Consider the following 21787-nt stretch of genomic DNA (forward strand, 5'->3'; position numbering starts at 1 on the left):
ATATATAAACTCAATTATTTTACCTTCTACAAATAGTACATAGTAAAAGGTAAATTTTATTTATTCACAGTATGTACTATATATAAACATATACACATATTTATACATATACACATATTTATACAAATACATAAACATACACATATATAAATATATGCAATAACTTTTATATCTACTTTTACTAAGAAAAAAAAATCAAAAACTCTTAATTATTCTTAACACAGGTGAATACAAATTATTAAGTTTAACATTAAGTAGATGAAAATATATAATTACATTTACATTTTCATATAAAATATTTACAAGAGAATATTGTTTTTTTTATATTACATTATTCACAATAATTGAAAAAAAAAAAGGAAAAAATATACACGGATAAATAGATAAAAATATATGTACATATTTGTATGAGAAAAAAAAAATAATAAATAAATACATATACATATTGTTTACTATCATGATGTAAAAAGTAAATGAATTAGCGCACAATTATAAGAGTCTTATATTGTTCTATTCCGCAAAATTTTATTTACAAAAAGGTATATGCGTTTGTATATGCGTTTATGTATGTGTTTATACAGATGTTTGCATACGTGCTTGTATATGTGCATATACGTAATTTGTTAATGGGGAAATTTTAAAAAACAGAATAAAAAATTACAATAAAATAAAAGTACGAAATAAATATATATATATATGAAAAGAACGTATAAGTGGGGTTTAAAATGATGGATTATTAATTTTGCTACAACCATAAAATAATACATGCTATATTATATAGATAATTTTGCATTTAAAAATATAATAGTGAGTAGAATATTTAAAATGAAGTATATCTCACTTTTATACATATGTTCATGTACATTATTTAATATAAGCAACTACTTATGATATTACACACAAACAAATTATTGTATATCTAGTATGTACGTATATATATACAAATACGTCTAAGGAACATATAACAAAAATTAATATAGGAAAAGTTTACTATAAAGCCACATGAATAGTTCAAAATAAAAAAAAAAAAAAAAAAAAAAAAAAAATATGCATATATTACATATGCATATATTACATATACATATATTACATATACAATATTATGTATACGTGATGAAAAAATATTGTCGATGAAATAAAAACAATATAAAAATGAGAATTTATATAAATTTATTTACATGGAAAACACAGTACCATATATTATAGTTAGGTTCACATTATAAGTAGTGCACAAATAAATAAATATATATAAATAAGTATATATAACTATTTTATGTAATTTACCCTATAGCTGTAAAATATTTTACAATAACATAGAAGTCTATTTAAAATACATTGCATTTAACAAAGATAATAAACAACACAAAATATAACACAAACTATTCTCCTTTCTTAAAAATAACATGAACAGAATTTTTTAAAATAATATATATTTGTAAATTCTTTCACTTAAACTTTTTCTATGTAAGGATCGTATGTGTACATAAAACATGTGTCTTATATATAATAATTAGGTCATATAAAATTAATTAAAACTAAAATAAATTAAAAAAAATAAATATAAAAAATAGAGGGAAATAAAAATACATACATATATGCATACATATATACATACATGAAAAAAATTAAATGTTCTATTTATTTATTTAAAATTGTAAAATCGTAAAAACATAAAATCTCCATATGTTTACGCATGTACATGCACATATAATATATATACACGTGTCAGTATTTCCTATAAATAACTATAAAACTAAAAATTATATTTTATTATACGAATGTACGTTTGCATAAGTGGTGTAGTATAAATTAACGATGGATATGTGTTCTGTTTATAAGTCTTTAAATATATTTGTACATGTACATATATATAATTATACGTTTTAATTATAAAATTTGCATATAAAACATACTGGCACGTGTATTGATAATTTGTTCAATATTCGGTGTAATGTCGTCTATTTCTCTCGTGTTGACAGCCGTTTTTTTGTTAAAACTATAAATATTTTAAACCTTTTTACGTAAAAATTAAAAAAAAAAAATAATAATATAAAATACAATAATATGAAATAAAACAATAAACTTTTGTATATATATATATAAACATAAGCGTATTCATGCAATGCTTTTCCAATCTTATGATTCTTTAAAATTATTTTTTCCTAAATAAGTTCTTCAAAGTATTTTTCAGCGTGTAAATAATACTTCTATTGCATATGTGTAAATATAATATATTTCTTTTATATTCCTCACTATATATTTTTACTTATGTTTGTCCATATAAAAATATAACGTTCAATATACACATAAAATACTCAACGGTAAAATGGGCAACTATATATATATATATATGTATGTGTGTATATATATACATGTGCATATGTTCTTTATAAATATATGCGTAAACTGGAAAAACAGAAACGATATTCTTTGACAAGCATACCTTTATAAATAGGAGTGTACATATATTTAATCATCAACATGTTACAAAATTATTTTTTATGTACTATAACAATATGCGTCTTAACACGAGTTTAACACACACTTACAACACTGTCGAATACTTAACACGTATATATGTATAAGTATTATATATATATATATATATATATATATGGTATAACTTAATAATTAAAAAAAGTGTGTTAAATACTTAGACTCATATACGATGTAAAACTGAATTAATCCCTATATAAATAGAAAAAAAAAAAAAAAAAAAAAAAAAAAAAATGTGACAAGTTCCTTCATGCCTTTGTAGTAATTTTTTCTTGTCAAAATAAATAAGATATGTTTTCAAGCATAATAAACATGCAAACATTAGAACATATAGAATATATACAAACACGTTAATACAAAATATTTTAAGCAAGTAATAAACATATAATATGTGCGTAAATAATCAAATTCCGTTAATTGTTCCTATTTCATAAATATAAAAATAAATAAATAAATGAATAAAAAAAAAAAAAGAAAAAAGTATAATTATTACATATATATACATACACTTATAATATGTAATACATTAAATATATTGTATAATGAATAATTATATAATACTATATTATCTACATTTCATTGGGCATATAATTTTTTATATGTAACATAAATAATTACTTATTTTAAGAAAATATACATATTTTATATATTCCTTTGCAGTCTATATATTGATAATATATTTTTAATATAATAATTAACATATACATAAGTGTATTTAAATGGATAAATATATATTATTTGTATATACATAAATTTTTTTCCACTACATGTATATATATATATATATATAAATATATATACATTTGTGCTTTTTTATTACTTATTTTTCGCCTTCTTCGTTTTTCACCTTTATTTACTGATTATTTATGTTTCAAAAATTCTCTATAAAATTTTCGTTTTTCTTTTCCTTTATATCGTAAAATGTATACAATTAATATATATATACATACGTATTATATATAAATATATGTATAACTGTGGGGTTTAAAATTTTTGTTTTTTATTATATACATATATATATATTTTTTTTTGTTCCATGTATTTTTTATAAATAATATATATAAATATATATAATATATAAATGTATATAATATATAAATGTATATAATATATAAATATATATAATATATAAATATAAAATTAAAAAATATATATATATATTTTATTAACAAATTTACATATTTATTAAATACATAAAAATATTCATTTTTGAATATTTAATTTTTGCCTGAAAAATTTTTATATTGCAAAATATTTTACAATCTCATATAAAAGAAATATGCATAATATATATATATATGTATATATACACTTAAATATTTATTATATATATATATATATATATATTTTTTTAATTATAGGTTAATCATCGTATATATACATGACTATTTTTACAATATATTATGTATTTATGTATATATATATATATATATATATATATATATATATATATGTATTTATGTACGTATTTATATATAACATTAATTTTTACTATCATTAATATATATATATGTATATATATAATATGTATATATATATATATAAATATATATGTATAATGTATATATGTATATATGCATATGTGAACATAATATTATATATAAATGTAAAAATGTATTAATAAAAGTGCATGTAATAATATTAAATTATCATTCAACTTATTGTGCACGCTTATTTTTGAAGTACAAATTTTTTTGTCCTTCTATTTATATTATCTTGAAGTAATATGAAAAAAAAAAAGAAAAAATACTTTTAAAATATTCTTTATAAGAGAGCATATTACATTTATTTCGAATGCTTTCATCCGTAGTAAAAAAAATAAAATAAAATAAAATAAAATAAATAAAACTATACAATTAAATAAATTTATAAGCCTTTTGAAAATGTTTTGTGTTATATCATTCAAATAAGCGCAGAATATATATAATATATCAAACGTTTCTGTAAAAAAATAGTAAGTATAAATGTATATACTTATTAATGATATCATATGTAATTATAAATACAGTAATGAAAAAATTAGTATAATTAAACAAAACGTATATATTGAAATACATACATATACTGTACACAAAGCGTATGTATTATATATAAGCGGCATTTTAAGTCATCAAGCATGAAATAACTCTTTTTGTGCAAAGATTAGCGTATATGCATGTATACATATATATACATACGTGTGTATTATAATGAATGTATTTTCTTACCTTTTTTCATGTACGAATATTTTATTAATAGCATTTTTATTACATATACACAAAAAAAAAAAAAAAAAAAAAAATTCTTATAATAATGTTAAAAAAGTATATATAAAGATTTTTTACTAAAAAAAAAAAAAAAAATACGTTAATTTCCATTGTATGTTCATATTTTTTGCTTCTTTATTTTTTAATTTAAATATTTGTTTTAACATTTTATTTTGGAAAGGTAATAACATTTTCCGAATATTTTATTTCCTCCTGTAAATTTATTGTACTACCCTTTTTGCAATTTTCTAATGGGCATTATTATCCCCAATAAAATGCATATACACATGAAACAGCCTTCATTTATCCTTTTTTTTTTTTTTTTCGTACTTTTATAAATTTAAATAGCATAAAAAAAAAAAAATGTTTTGATTACAGCTAAATACTCGAAATGAATTAACTTTTTTTTAACTTTACAAATGATATCATAATAAAATATTTCTTATTGCATGTTGTACTATTATCATGAAAAGGGAAGAAAAAATTAGGTATCCTTTTTGTGTACGCATATATGTATAAATATGCTTATTTATATGTATACATACACACATCTGTACAGATGTGTACGTTTAACACATTGAACTAAGAATAGGTTGCTCCATTACAATGTATATTTATTGCACTTTTCTGTTATTATGTTCTTTCTATATATTACTTTATTAATAATGTTATTACAACCAAAAAATGAGGGGTGGAAATGTTTTAATGTTATTAAAAAAAAAATTAATTATTAGTAAAAGATGAAGGCAAAATGGCTTTTTTTCTTTTTTATTTCATGTATAAAACAAACAAACATTAAAGTTTTTGTGTGTATAATCCACTTTTCATTTTATTTTATTTTACTTTTTTTTTTTTTTTACTTAAAAGAAGAAATAAAAAAAAAAAAAAAAAAAAAAAAAAAAAAAAAAGAAAAAAAAACAGATAATTTATAAGCATAAAAATTTTACATAAAATTCAAAGTTATTTTTGTTATGAAATACATATAAAATGAGCTACTTGAACAACTGTACAAATATGCATTAAAAATAATTATTACATAAATATTTATATATATATATATATGTACACACATATATATGAATTTTATATGTATGCATAAATTCGCTTCTATAAATAAAAAGATACTAATTTGTGCAAAAGCCCAAAGAGGAACAAAATTTTTTTTTATTAACATTATATATACATAAATATATGTATATATGTATATGTATATATGTGTATGTTTATATGTATATATGTATATGTTTATATGTATGTGTATATATGTGTATATGTATATATGTATATGTATATATGTATATGTATATATGTATATGTATATATGTATATATGTATATATGTATATATGTATATATTTATATGTATTTATGTATGTATATGTGTATACGTGTATCTATGTATATATATGCGTAAATTTATGTATATATGTCTGTATGTACGTCTATATCTTTATATAGGGCCACCTTACTTTTCTTCATAATCCGCTATACCCCCTTCAGTTATAGCGAATACGGCTTCTCCTTCTGGTAAAACAGGAGAATCATAAATTTTACAAATTCTACTTTCACCCCTTCCTTTTCTTAAATATAAACGCGTTTGGCTAGCATGCGCAATTATATTTCCTCCAATTGGTATTTTTTCTTGACCACCAAACATACTTATGGCATCTACTTTTGCCACAACTTGATTAGTTATTAAAACTGCAACTCCATATATATCTGCCATTCTTTGTAATCCTCTTAAAAATCTACATAGATGAGATTGTCTATTAGCTAGTTCACCTCTACCAATGTATTCAGATCTATATAAAGCTGTTGCTGAATCGACAATTATTAGAGCAAATCTCGTACCTGCCATCATTGCACTTGCATCTACTAATAACTCTGATTGATGATCGCAATTATATGCCTTAGCATATGCTATATTGTTTAAGCAATCTGATGGATGCAAACCATATCTTTTAGCTATAGCTACAATACGTTCAGGTCGAAAAGTACCTTCTGTGTCTATCCATAAACATTTCCCCTCCCCTCCTGATTTTTCAACTGGCAATTGACATGTAATTGCTAATGTATGACACAGTTGACTTTTTCCTGTACGAAATTCTCCAAATAATTCAGTAATTCCCCCTGTTTCTATACCTCCTTTTAATAATGAATCTAATTGCTTTGATCCTGTTGTAAACTTTATTAAATTTTGCCTTGCATCATGATAATCAATTGCATTGCAAAAACCTGAATTACATAGCTCTTTACATGCTTTTTTTAATTTTTCCGCTTTTTGTTCACTTATACCTTTTATAGCACATAATGTACGCATAGGAGCATATGCTACACATTCTACTGTTTGTAGCCCACCTTCTCTAAGTAATTCTAAATCTCTTTTTACAAATCCTTTTGCTAATAGTTGCTCTATTTTTAATGGCCCTGAGGAAAATGGCTCATCTTCTATTTCTACTTCAGTACTTGTATTTGAAATTTTATGGGTTATTTCTTCTTGTACGTTTGCTGGTTTCATTGTTAGACATAACCAAAAAGAAAATGTACAGTATAATATAGTACAATATAATATACGAAAGGATAAATAAAAAATAAAATTTATTTAGAGTTCATATTTTATCCTTCGTAAAAAATTAATACGCTTAAAATTAATAGATATATTCATATTTTATCGGGCGTGAAGGGGTTTCTCCCTAACTCTTTTATTTTATTTTATATATATATATACTTATATATATATATATATATTTTTTTTTTTTTATCATATAAGGAATCATGTGTATTTTTTTTTTTCTTTATTCTACTTTTATTTCAAGAAATTTATGAATTATTTTATTATTATCAAATTGATGATAAAAGGTGTGTTAATTTTTAACTCAATTATAAATACACAATTATATATACGTATATATAAATAAAAAAAAAAAAAAAAAAAAAAAAAAAAAAAAAATTAAACAGATGTTAGTATATATACATGAAGTGAAATTAAAAACGTACAATTAAATAATTAAAGTACTAAATAGTATAATCAATCAAAATTAAATAAACTTGAAAAGTAAAAAGATTAAATAAAAAATTGAAATAAAAAACATATAAGAAAACAAACAAGAAGGAAAAAGTATTTCAAAGTTCCAAATTCGATTGAATTTTTTTTTTTTTTTTAATTTTTTGCACATTGAAATATAATTTATGCATCTTTTTGCAAAATTTTCATGTTTTTTTCTGAAAAGGATTCGTATTATTCTTAGCCGTTCATAATAATTAGTAAAAATTATGACATGTTCATGCATTTTTGGTAAAAAAAAAAAAAAAAAAGTTCAATAATTTTAAAATATTGACTTACTGAATTATGCGCTTAATGAAATACTGAAAAACTTCTATCGTGCATGGAAAAAATGAAAAGAAGTAAAACACGTTAACACAATGATAACGTTGTAATTTGTTAAGGATAGAATTGCTATGTAAAGCATAAAAAATAAAAATGAATACAAATGGAAGTTAAATAACTGTATGGCTACCTATGTTATAAAATTTATTCATAACGGTTGTACTGAATACGCACACATGTATTTTATATAAAATTTAAAGTGTGCAGGATCCTTAAATGTGTATATCAAATTAGCTATCTTTATGTTTTAAATGTGTTTCTTTTAATAACTATATTTGTGTAAAAATTAGTTTTCTTTAACAAATGGAAAAGCATTGAAAAGGTGTATAATCACGCCGAGAAATTGTAATCTTATTAAGGCATATTTTAAAGGAGCCTTATTTTTTTTTTTTTGGTACTTATGTCAAGCCAAATTTGAAAGAGCTCTCATTAACTGCGGGAAAAAAGGAAAGAAAAGATGACCTTATTATATGCACATACAATCAGAAGTAATAAAATGATAAAATATTAAAATAATAAAATAATAAAATATTAAAATAATAAAATATTAAAATAATAAAACAATAAAACAGTAAAACAATAAAACAATAAAACAATAAAACAATAAAACAATAAAATATTAAAATAATGAAATAATAAAATATTAAAATAATACAATTTTAAAATTTTAAAATACGAATAGTTAAAATATCATCATATTAAAATAAATCATTTGAAAATTCAGATAATACAAAATCAAATAGTTTTCTGGTATTAATTACTATTTGTATGTGTGCTTTAATTCGTGATATTTGTTTATTCCAGTAGACCAGTTTTCTAAAAGAAGCAAAAAGGTTACTATACATGTAACTACGTGGAGATCCACAACGAGATATAACAAAATAAATATATGCAAACATATAAATGTATACGTACATATACATATATACAAACATATAATAAATACAAACATATAATAAATACATACATATAATATATACATACATATAATAAATACATACATATAAAATATACATACATATACATATATACATACATATACATATACATATATACATACATATACATATATACAAACATATAATAAATACAAACATATAATAAATAAATACATATAATATATACATACATATAATATATACATACATATACATATATACATACATATACATATATACATACATATACATATACATATATACATACATATACATATACATATACATATATATAATGTATGATGTATCATTCATGACATATGTGACATTCTTTTTTTTATCTTTTACTCTTCATAAAGATTTATTTTCCTTTTCAAGAATACTATGGCATCTTCTAGAGGCATTTCTAAGTAGAATTCATATCCTATTTGTATGAAAATTTTGTTCTTGTCTATTCTATCAAAAAAAAAAAAAAAAAAAAAAAGACATATAACGCATTCGAAAAATAAAAAAAATACATATATATATATATATATATATATATATATACATATATAAATACATACGCATAAACACATACACACTAATAAAAAAGGACGAAGGTTCAACGTAATAATTAATAGCTGTTCTTTTTTTCGGTTAATTACATGTCTGCATAAGCGTAACTGTCACAACCTAGTAGTGTAAGCGTTTCTATTTCTTTTTGATCCTTCATGTTGATAAACAGTTTGAGATTTTCGACTAGTATTTCCCTGGACAAGTAAAAATATTTTGTGTTGTTTAGGAAATTTTTTTTTTAAAATACCCGCTGGGGTTTAAGCACAAAGCATAAAGTATCAACACTAAATGTGTAATAAGAATATATATTGTTTATCTGTATAAATTTGGCTCATTTTTATTATAAGAAAAAAAATTACACTTTTCATAATTTGTCAAAATATACATTGAAATAATGAAGAATAAACAAATAAATGGCTAAAATATATATATATATATATATACATATAAATGAATAAATAAATAAATAAAACAAAATAAAAGGTGCGAATTATTCATCACGTGCCACAATTATCTTTTTTATAATTTCCTGCTCTTACATATCAAATATGTCTTGAAGTATGTCATCTCTCTTTTTTTGCCTTTCTTTTAGTTGTTGATGTAAAACATCATCAATAAAACTTTCACTTTTAAGAATTAATTTTTTGAAATCCTCGTTATTATTTTCACTTAATGCAGCATTTCCTAGTGCATCATACAAATTCATCTTTATAGCATTTTAGAATTCGAGAATATTTTATAAAGAAGAAAAATTAATAGAAGAAAGGAAAAACGCTCTTACAACTTTACGTAATATTTGCAACAACGTAATGTCAACTATTTTTTTTTTCATTCATTTGTTCTTATTATGAGTTAAGAGAATTGTCCACTCAGCTGAGCTTTCGTTTATCATATAGTGTTCCTTTTTTTGTCCTTTTTTTTTTTTTTTTCCTTTCTAATTGATATTTTTAAATGTAAATTTTTTTTAATTTTTCCGAAACATTATAACTGGTACTTCAAAAAAATTAAAAAAATAGTAAAATAATTGCGGATTATCTCATAAAAAAGTTTACAATAAAACGTAAAAAAAATAATAATAATAAACTTTATAATAATGCCAAAGTAAATGTTTTAACAATAAGTAAAAAACTGTACATCGTATAAAAGTAGTGGGCTTTGAACAGGATCATTAATTACGAAATGTAGCTGCGAGATGTAAAAGAATTTCAAAATGTATACAAAAAAATTGCAGCAAAATTGTACCAAAAAAATGCGGTAAAATTGAAGCAAAGAATGCAGCAAAATTGAAGCAAAGAATGCAGCAAAATTGAAGCAAAGAATGCAGCAAAATTGAAGCAAAGAATGCAGCAAAATTGAAGCAAAAAATATGGCAAAATTGTAGCAAAGAATGCAGCAAATTTGAAGTAAAAAATATGGCAAAATTGTAGCAAAGAATGCAGTAAAAATGTGGAAAATAAAATTAAAATAAAACGAAATAAAACCATCTGACGTAGGTAATAAGTGCCGAATAACAAGAAACCTTATATGAAAAAAAAAAAAAAATTTATATCAAAATTAACATGGGACGAAGAGAGACAATCATGAAGAACAACGTTTTAAAATAAAAAATTAAGCCAAATAGGAATACAAACAATGCATGTAAAGGATATTCAAACATAGTGTTAAAAATAAAAAGAGCTGTAAAAAAAGCAGCAAACGGAGCATCAAGAAGGGCGGGACATACAGAGGAAGGCATATATAATGTATAGGGTGAGGAGAATTTCCGTTTATTGCAAGGAGCAAAAAACGGAATATATGCGCAATCTCATCACTTTGACTTCCCCCCCCCCTTTTATGTCTAACCACGTGCAGGCACGAATTAATTGGTAATCCATTCGAGTATTACCGAAATGAACTGAGTATATTTTTCATTGTTGGTACTAAAATTTTGCAAAATATTTATAATTGATGAAAGTCTTTTCTTTTGCGTAGAACAGGCTTTTTTTATATGATCATAAGATTTTTTAGAATTTTCAAGTATGTGAACATTCTTTACAGCATTTTGAAATTTTAACAACTCTTGAAAACGATGTTTTTTTTCAAAATTTTTAATTTGGACTATACCTTGATACATGTTGTATTCTTGGTTTAAACATGAAAAGTATATTTGTTGGTCTTTCATTTGATTTAATAAATGATCATATGTTTTTGTGAGTTCACTTAAATGCTCAGTTAAGTATTTTTTTTTATTTTTTGTTGTTTTTACATTTTTTTTTAGCAATGAAATTTCATGTTGTATTTTGAAAGAAACATTAACACCACTTTCGTAATTTTTTTGAAATAATTCCTTCTTATTATCTAAATCATTTCTTTTACTTAAGGCAAGTTTTATGTTTGCTAAAATAATGTTTTTTTGCTTTTTCATATTTTCTATGAAGATATTTTTCTCTTGTTGTTGCTTTTTTAACTGTATAATATCCTTATTCTCTATGTATTCCTTAATTACTCCTTTCAATTTTTTTTTTTCTGTAATTTTTTCTTCAAAAAAAAGTATTTTATTTTCATAATTTAGCAAGTCTTGTTGATATTGCTCTTTCTCATTTTTCAAGTTATTTATATCTATGTTCAGACTTTCTTTCTTGTTTTTATATTCCTCTGCTTTTACATTTATATTTTCATTCCACTTGAGCATTTCATCGTCTATTTTTTCAATTTTAAGTAATGTGTCATTATTTTTAGAAGCAAACTTTTCTAACTGTAAGCGAATATATAAAATGTTTTTATTTAATTTTTTAATAATATCTTTAACGTTTTTGTAATTTTCTTGAAGTTCACATTTTTTTTGTCCTAATATTAAACATAAATCTTTCCCTTTTAAAATCTCTTCATTAATATTGCTATTTTCATTTTGTATTTTTATCATTTCAGATTGTTTGAAAAACCATTGTTTTTCTAATAATCTGCTATCCTTTATTATATCACTAATTTGTTTATTTAATTTTTGTATCTTCATTTCTAATGTTACGGGAATACCATGTAGGTCTGCCCCTTTTTTGTTCTTTTTATCGAACTCCTCATTTAATCTATCTACTTCTACTTGTTTATTTTCTATCAAGTGATGATTTTTTCTAATAATATTGTCATAATTGCATAGAATGGAATTTTTTTCATCATATTCTTCGTTTAATTTATTCATTTTTTTTTCCATATTTTCTCTTTTGGTGCTTTCCAAAATTTGTTGAATTTTAATACGAACAATATCGTTTTTGTAATTTTCCATTTCGCTTTCTTTTTTTATAATATTTTCTTTAACAGCAGCTAGTTCACTCTTCAATTTTGAAGAGAAATGTCCAATCTTAATTTCTTCTGTATACACATTTATAATTTTGTCTATGTTTTGATTAATCCCATTTTTTATTACTTTTATCTTATTTTCTCTTATTCGTACATCTTTATGTATATTTTGTATTACATCATTAATCTCATCGTATTTTTTTTTTTCATTTCGAATTTTTTCTTTTATTTTTTCATTATATTGACATATTTCTTCTATATTTTTTTCTAAAATTTCCTTGTCCATTTTAACCTTTTCCTTATCCCTTTTTAACATCCTAAATTCCATTAGGAGCTTTTCCTTTTTCTCTTTTTCAATTATGTTCTCCTTTTTTAACTGTTCAATACTTTTTTCTAACTCACTTACGTTTGACTTTAATTGATTTAACTTGTTATTAATCTCATCAATAGCTTCATCTCTTTTCTTCATGTTACTAATTGAATCATTAAAATTTTTGATAAGTTTATTTTTTTCTTCTTTCAAAATAGATACCTCCTTTTTTTCCTCTTTTATTAATTTCTGCAAATTTTGACATTCCGTTTCTTCATTTTTGTACAACTCTTTTTTTATACTAATTCTGCTGCTCAATTCGTTCAGTTCATGTTTCATTTTGCTTAAAATATTTTCCTTTTTATTAATTGTTTTTTGCTTTATTTTCATTTCCTTATTTGATGAAAGAACATTCTCGCTGATCTTAGAATTTACATGAACATAATCATAATATTTTTTTAAGTTATTTAATTCTAAGAGGCTATTATTCAATTTGTAATCTATTTCTATGTAATAATTTAATGCTTTTTTTAATTCAAGTAGTTCATTATTATACATTTTTTTTAATTCTATATTTTCATTTGTGTAAATATCCTTTTGACATTTAATACTTTCCAAGGAGTTCATTAATTCTTGTTCTCTGTTTATTAAAAGCTCACTTTCTTTATTTATTCTAAACAACTCAAGTCCTGCATTTTTTACATCCTCCTCTAACTTTCTTTTTTCGTGCTCTCTCGCCCTTAATTTTTCTAACAATAAGCTTTTCTTTTTTTTCAACTGATCATGTAAAATGTCTTTCAAGTTTTCAAGTTTGCTGCTACTCCTTTGTTCTTCGCTTATCCTATTGGCTCTATTTACGGCCTTAATTTTATTGTCTGCTCGTCCATTAGCATTATCATTATCATTAATCTTACTCCCTTCGGCACTTTTCCCTTCCGTGTTTCTTATATTTGTCCCATCTCTACAAAATGGAACATTTTTTTCTTTTGCTTTTTCGTCCAAGCCATGATCAATTCTCCTCTTAACACTGTTAGACGTGGTCATACAGCTCTTTCTATCACTGTCTGTAAGATAATATTGCCCCCTTTCTTCTTCATCTCCTTCCACATATTCAACAGTACCGCTCTGTACATCTTCCACACCCTCAGTTGGGGAAAAATTTACAAAACTGGTATTATCATAATAACTTTTGCCACTTATTTCATCTAGTGGATAATCCAAAGAAGTATGATCTTTCTTCAGCTCTGTGCTTAGGTAGCTAACAGTGTCCTCATTGCTAATAATAGAATCATTAGTTCTAACAGTACTGATGATATTATTTTGTTTAACTGCTTCTTCTACTGTAGAAAAATTGCTGTCTCTTTTACTAGCATCAGACTTACTTGAACTGATTAAACTTTTCTTCATTTGGTCATTTTTTTGATAAACATTCCTATTACCCTTTCTTATGCCTATATTCGAATCAGCCTTTTCTGATATAAAATCAGACACAATGTTATCTTCTATGTTTTCATTGCTAGTTGAAGTATATAGTTTTTTATTTTTATCTTTTTTATTTTTATCTTTTTTATTTTTATCGTTTTTATTTTTATCTTTTTTATTTTTATCGTTTTTATTTTTATCTTTTTTTTCTTTATCTTTTTTATTTTTATCTTTTTTATTTTTATCTTTTTTATTTTTATCTTTTTTATTTTTATCTTTTTTATGAGCACATGATTGAAAACCCATATTTTTATGCCCCTTTTTTTGTTCGTACGATAATTTAAGGAAAGATTAGCGAATTTATGAGAGCGTATAATGCGCATGTGCACACGTAAATACACACATGCACGTACGTAGGACTTTGTATATGTATGTGTATATATATATGCATAAATAAGTATACGTAGGTATATATATGTAAATATACATATGCTTTCGCATATGTTTGTCTACATAACGAGTAACAAAAATATACATCTTACAGTGAAAATTTTCCTATAATAAATACAGTTCATTAATTTTTTCCCCTTTTGATAAACATAGAATTTGATAAAAAAAAAAAAAAAAAAAAGCGTAAAAATATATATATGCATAATGTGTATACTATTGTTTTAACTCTCTTTAATTAAGCGCAATGGATCTTCTCAGCAATTTAGACAAAAAAAAAAAAAAAAAAAAAAAATGAGAAAGTAAAAATAAAAGTGAAGGAGAACGAAAAAGAGAGAAACTTTTTTATATTGGCACAAAATAATGGGTAAAAATGTCCTTTTATTTCTATGATGTATAGAAGAAAAATGGTCAAATAAAAATGAAAAAATGGAAAAAAAAAAGATATACTGACGTTCCTAATTAGACCATAATCATTTTGACGGGGAGAATATTTCATTTTTTTTTTCATTACAAAAATATATATTTATGTATCTATGTACCCCTCCTACGTTTTTCCAATTTTTTTTACACCTCGTGCCCTTCAAAGGAACAGCGAATGTACAGGGATACTTGCCATCATCTCTGACATGTTTGCATTATCCTGTATCTTATCAAAATGGAGGATGTGAATTATATAAATGCAATACGTTTGTGATAATGTAAAGAAAAAAAAAAAAAAAAGCATATATGTTGTTCCTCCTACATCATGTAGAAAGAAAATATTAACATAAAAAATTTTATTTTTTCTCAAAAAAAAAAAAAAAAAATGTACCACCCTGTTGTAGTTCAACAAGCTTTGAGATGTTGTACCTTACCATTCTGAGTTTCCCAATTGAATTTTTTTTTTTTTTTTTTTAAAATAACATATAGCGCATTAAAATTTTTGAGACAAAAAAAAAAAAAAAAAGACTCACCTGTGATTAATTTACACGCCGTTTTAATAAGCTACATGTAGCATATTATAATTAGTTCTGAAGAAGGAACAAGCAAACTATACATACATAATTTACAATTTTTGAAACAGCTTGTGATGTGGCACATACGAGTGCTGTAGGCTCGAACATAACTATGTTTCTTGCTCAACAAAGAATGCAAAAATATTTACAATTTTGTAAGGCATCATAAATAAGGAAAAAACGAAAACGGCAAAAAGAGCGAAATGTGGGTTTTGCAAGCTTATATTGCATACATGCATACATACATACATACATACATACATACATACATACATACATACATACATGCATACATACATACATACATGCATACATACATACATGCATACATACATACATACATACATACATACATGCATACACACATACATACATACATACATACATATATGTTTATATGTATGTACATATCAACACTTATGTTTAAACCCTTTTAATTGCACAACCATGTCCAGGTATACATGCTACTACACAAGATGGTACGAAGGAACCTCCTCTTTTTGTAAGTATTTAAAGTGTTAGCACAATCCGTCATTTTGGAACTATATAATTTTAAACACTTTTATACTCCCCGTAGGGTAAAGCCAAACAGTGCCAATGACTATCCGTAAAAGTAGCATTTCGTTGGAATATAATTTAGCACGTGAGGATAAATATTAACATAAAAATATTCGAAAAAATGGGCGTAAAAATGAACGCAAAATAATAGGTAAAAATTTACTTAAAAATGGGAGTACATATTTGCGCATTTAAGCCTTAAACCTCTTTTACGCTAAAATTATCCTCTATAAATTTAATTCGTTTTTTTCCTCTCTAATTTCTGAATTTCAATATAGTAAGCATTACATAAACTTCCAGTGCGGACTGCTATCTTCTGATGGCACCGTTTTATGTAGCAATTTTTTTTGTTTTTTTTTTTAAAAACGGCGAACGATTAACCGAACATATACGTGCATTTTATTTTGTTTTATTATATTTTATTATGTTTTATTTTACTTTTTTTTATTATGTTTTATTTTACTTTTTTTTATTATGTTTTATTTTACTTTTTTTTGTTTTGTTTTTATTTTTCATATTGAAACTTACGAACTATGCGCGGCACAAAAAATGAAGTAAACATTAACGCATGTGGTGGAAAAAAAAAAGGATAAACATAGAGCAGTAAATAAATAATTAAATATATCAATATATATGTAAATATACATGTAAAATATACATGTAAAATATACATGTAAAATATTCATGTAAAATATTCATGTAAAATATACATGCAAAATATACATGTAAAATATACATGTAAAATATACATGTAAAATATACATGTAAAATATACATGTAAATATATTTTTGTATGTTCATCCATTTGGAACGGCACATACATTTAAGCGAATGGACTCCCAAAAATTTGGAGATTACAAAAGAAAAGAAATTTACCAATAAAATCGCCTTAGCATTATGAAATTTTAACAAACTCACATGGTCTCATTTTCGCCTTATTTGTAGTCCCATATTTTTTTCATCACATACAATTCTATAATTTACGTATATATATACGACCATACATACATATGCGTGTCATGCATATACATATGTATAATACCACTATAGCGAAAAACGTTTTAATTTTCTGCGGTTTGTTTAATATTGGGAGCTTTATCTTCTTCGCGTGCTGAGCGTTCCTTCAATAAATATAATACCATTTAAGTTATCATACATACGTCCGCACTTCTACAAAGTGCATCGGGAAAAGAGGTATCCCATCACTAGCTACACGTATCAGCGGTATTTACCAGTTGCACGTACAAGCGCATTTTACTAGCTGTAAGTGCTATTGGTATTTACCATCTACACCACACTACTACACCACACTACTACACTACACTGCTACACCACACTACTACACCACACTGCTACACCACACTACTACACTACACTGCTACACGTGATCCAAAATGCACATTCACAAGCTAAGAAAAAAAATAAAAAAGAAAAAGGACAGAAAGTATTTAACGAAGAATTACATATTGAAGAAATTGTTTCTAAATGAAGAGCAGTTCCGGAAATTATGCATTTTCAAAGGAATATATCCTAAGGATTTTAAAGATATTCCTTTAAAATATAGACGTCGGTTTTACAGAAATAAAGTATATTACACCAGAAATGATTTTCAAAAGTTGTCGCATGAAAAAATTATTGCCGATTTTCGAAAAATAAAAATTTATTTAAAAAAATATAAAAATTATAAAACACAGTTACAAGATAAAGAAAAATGTAAAAAAATTATAAAAAATTTTCCAAGGTATAAATTAGACCATATCATAAAAGAAAGATTTCCCATATGTTCATATGCCATAGAACAGTTGGATGATGCACTAAATTGTATCATCGCATATTCTCTTTTACCGTCCAATGAACATTTGGGAATTAAAAATAATCTAATTATTAGCTGTACAGAATTAAAAAATCATTTTCATTATTATATTTATAAAACAAATAAAGTAAAAAAAGCTTTTATAAGTGTAAAAGGCTATTATATACAAGCAGAAATATTACAAAAAAAAATCACTTGGCTAATTCCATATATATTTACTCCTTACTTTGATAACTCAATAAATTTTAATATAATATCCAATTTTACGGAATATTATGTTTCTTTGGTAAAATTCGTTTTGTTTAAATTATATAAAGTGGACAACATACAATATCCTCCCAAAGAAATTGAACTTAGCAAAAATGAAAAGTTAAATCACCTAGCCTATGACCACCTTTTCTCAGCTTACGGTAACACCGCACCGTTGGGGGATCCATATAAGGGAACAGCAGTAAACGAAACGGAGGCAAAGGAAATGGCGGATTCTAAAGTAGGTGCAGAAGATAGCATCGCTTGCACCATTGCACGCGACAAACAAATTAGTAAACATGGTAAGGTCAAAAATGGAAAGGAAAATAAAATAAAAAAAAAAAAAAAGAAAAAAAAAAAAGACGATAAGATTGATCTTGCAGAAGCTACATCTTCAAGTAGCAATCTGTTTACGCAAAATGGGGATAACGATATTACCAAAAATTTTGGGCTCTCTCAAAATTGTGAAGATATAACGGGTAGAGGAAACGGGGGGGCAGACATAGATACTACTGTTGAAGACGTTACACACGCGCAACCTAAAGCGGAATGTAACAAGGAATACAACGTCAAACTTAACCACGCCATAAAGCATAATGCGAACGACGAAGAAGATGGTTTGGAAGAACTCTTTAGAAACCACATTTTCTATATTCACAGCGATATGCCCCTTGACGTACTATCAATAATTATTTTATCATGCGGTGGTATGATATGCTGGAATAACATATTTTCTCCTCTAAAATATGAGAGCGAAAATATTACGCATGAAATATTAGAACTGCATAACTCCAAAAAAATAGATGAATATAATAAACTAGGAAGATTTTTAATACAACCGCAATACATTTTTGATTGTTTAAATAAAAAAAAAATATTACCTTGCAGTGATTATTTTGTTAATAAAACCTTGCCTGTACATCTTTCTCCATTCATTGAAGATGATAATTTTAAAAATTTGGTAAAAACAGAAGAATATGCAATAAATAAGATTCTAACTCAGAATGAAGAAAATAATAAAGAGGAGCAAGAAAGGATATTAGGCAAAGTGGACAGTGCCAATAATAATACTGATGATGAAGAATTGTTAAAATCAGATGACGAAATTACTAATATAACTCTACAAAGATGTAGAACTGCTGCTTTAAATAGTCAATTCGAATTAGAGAATGAAGATAATAATAATAATAATGACAAAATGAAAATAACAGAAGATGTTGACTTATCCAGCATAAATGACTCAACAAAAAAAGAGGAAATACAAAGGCATAAAATTGCTTTGAGTAAAAAGAAGAGAAAGTTATACGCACTTATTGAAAGGGAAGAAAGAAAACAAAAATTAACGATTGAAAATTTTATGAAAAGGGCGAAGAAGAAGAAAAATAAAAGAGCAAAGGGATGTGGAGGTAAAGGTGGGTTGCAAAAATGAAGAAGAAAGAGGATGAAGAGTAAAACACACTATTTTGAATTAAAACCATTTGAATATGAGCAGTAATTTTTTTTTTTTTTTTTTCTTTTTCTCCTTCTCTTTCTCTTTCTCTTTCTCTTTCTTTCGTTATTTCATGCAGCTTCTTTCCCATTTTCATAGTTTAATCTGTTTCACCCACATTTTATGATAGATGATACCTATCCCATTCTGTTACGATAATGTATAAAATGATAACTGCAGCTCATTATGTTATTTACTACATTATGCATATGTATACCTTTAAGTTCTTATTACCTAATAATATGACCCATTAATATAAACTTGAACTGTTCCTTAAGAGAAAGAGGAAAAAAAAAATTTTAAGAATATAATTATTCAAAATGTATATATGGATTACCATCATATGGGTAGCCTTTTTTTTTTTTTTTTTTTTTTTCTATAAATTACATTTCCACAGAATATTGTGTTGTGTTCACAATAGTCGCTGCTTCCACTGTATATTTATAAACACGTGTGAAGACGTACAAATGTAAGAAAATAAATAAATGGATAAATACATACATGCATAATACATATATATATACATATATATATGCATATATACTTATATATGTACGCACCAAACAATTAAGCGGTTAGAATACGTACATATAACATTTCTAAGCAAGTTTTTGCAGTACATCATCATCGTCTCATTTTCACCTCTCAATTTTTTACCATATTCATTACAAATAAAATTTTTACGAATTACCATTATTATACTACTATATGCCTACACGCACAAATGAAAAGTGCAATGTCTAACCTGCAGGACTCACAAGACGATTTCACCCACCGTAGGTAATTAATTGGGAAACCATAATATGATTAAAAAAGCAATTATTTTTTTTTATGCTATTCTATTTTTCCTTTTCTGGCATTCGAAAAAGAACAAATTGACCATAAAAAGGAAGAGGCGTTCATAAATGTGGTATATTCATCTCGTATATACATATGCATCAACTTAAGCTATAAAAGGCATTAAAAAGACATAATTGAATCTTTAAATTTTTTGAAATATCGCCTTTGGCCCCACTTAATTGATGCTTTTTCATTAACAAACATTAACAAACCGATGTGCTGAAAAAATAAAAGGTGATATCGTATATGATCTATCCTTTTTTTACTTAATGTATCATTATCATTTTTTTTCCTTTTTTTTAATAGAAACTTTGACAATCTAATTCCGTCCCTAGTGATAATCAAAGGAATTTAAAATATTTCTGCTTACAGAATTCCCACTCTTTTATGTTATTCCTCCTGAATAGTGAAAGCATGTTCAAAGCGTTGGTATAATTGCCCTTACACCAAGTTATATTCTGCTTTACATTTTTCTAAAACCCCTTCGATATGAAGAATTCTCTTTTTTTTTTACCATTATATATGTATATATATATATATGGATACACTTGTATATATATATACATATGTATGTATCTATATGTACATATACATGCTTATGCACATATACATTCTTATGTACATATACATTCTTATGTTCCTATATTTTTTTCATTTTCCAAACCTCATACTGCAACTGCTAAGCTCTTCCACCTATCGTTTCTTCCTAACTTTGTTGTGCTTTATAAATAAACTAATTTTACTTGAATATTATCTTTAAATT

The 21787-nt window shown here is 24.4% G+C and overlaps 4 protein-coding genes across 4 annotated transcripts; 1 reads left to right on the forward strand and 3 right to left on the reverse strand.

The window, feature by feature from the left end:
• Positions 1-6206: 6206 nt before the first annotated feature.
• Positions 6207-7259, reverse strand: RAD51 (DNA repair protein RAD51, putative; the record flags this gene model as incomplete). Its single annotated transcript, XM_029004851.1, has 1 exon — positions 6207-7259. The coding sequence occupies one exon, from the start codon at positions 7257-7259 to the stop codon at positions 6207-6209; it is 1053 nt and encodes a 350-aa protein (XP_028861499.1).
• Positions 7260-8532: 1273 nt separating this feature from the next.
• Positions 8533-10331, reverse strand: PmUG01_09017100 (prefoldin, putative; the record flags this gene model as incomplete). Its single annotated transcript, XM_029004852.1, has 5 exons — positions 8533-8562; positions 8891-8945; positions 9416-9523; positions 9715-9819; positions 10165-10331. The coding sequence occupies 5 exons, from the start codon at positions 10329-10331 to the stop codon at positions 8533-8535; spliced, it is 465 nt and encodes a 154-aa protein (XP_028861500.1).
• A 1152-nt stretch (positions 10332-11483) lies between these two features.
• PmUG01_09017200 (conserved Plasmodium protein, unknown function) lies at positions 11484-14936 on the reverse strand (the record flags this gene model as incomplete). Its single annotated transcript, XM_029004853.1, has 1 exon — positions 11484-14936. One exon carries the CDS (start codon positions 14934-14936, stop codon positions 11484-11486), a length of 3453 nt encoding a protein of 1150 aa, XP_028861501.1.
• A 3091-nt stretch (positions 14937-18027) lies between these two features.
• On the forward strand, positions 18028-20124 carry PES (pescadillo homolog, putative; the record flags this gene model as incomplete). The annotated part of the gene is made up of 1 exon (XM_029004854.1): positions 18028-20124. The coding sequence occupies one exon, from the start codon at positions 18028-18030 to the stop codon at positions 20122-20124; it is 2097 nt and encodes a 698-aa protein (XP_028861502.1).
• Positions 20125-21787: the final 1663 nt, after the last annotated feature.

The sequence above is a fragment of the Plasmodium malariae genome (assembly GCF_900090045.1).
Source record: "Plasmodium malariae genome assembly, chromosome: 9".
Taxonomy (NCBI): domain Eukaryota; phylum Apicomplexa; class Aconoidasida; order Haemosporida; family Plasmodiidae; genus Plasmodium; species Plasmodium malariae.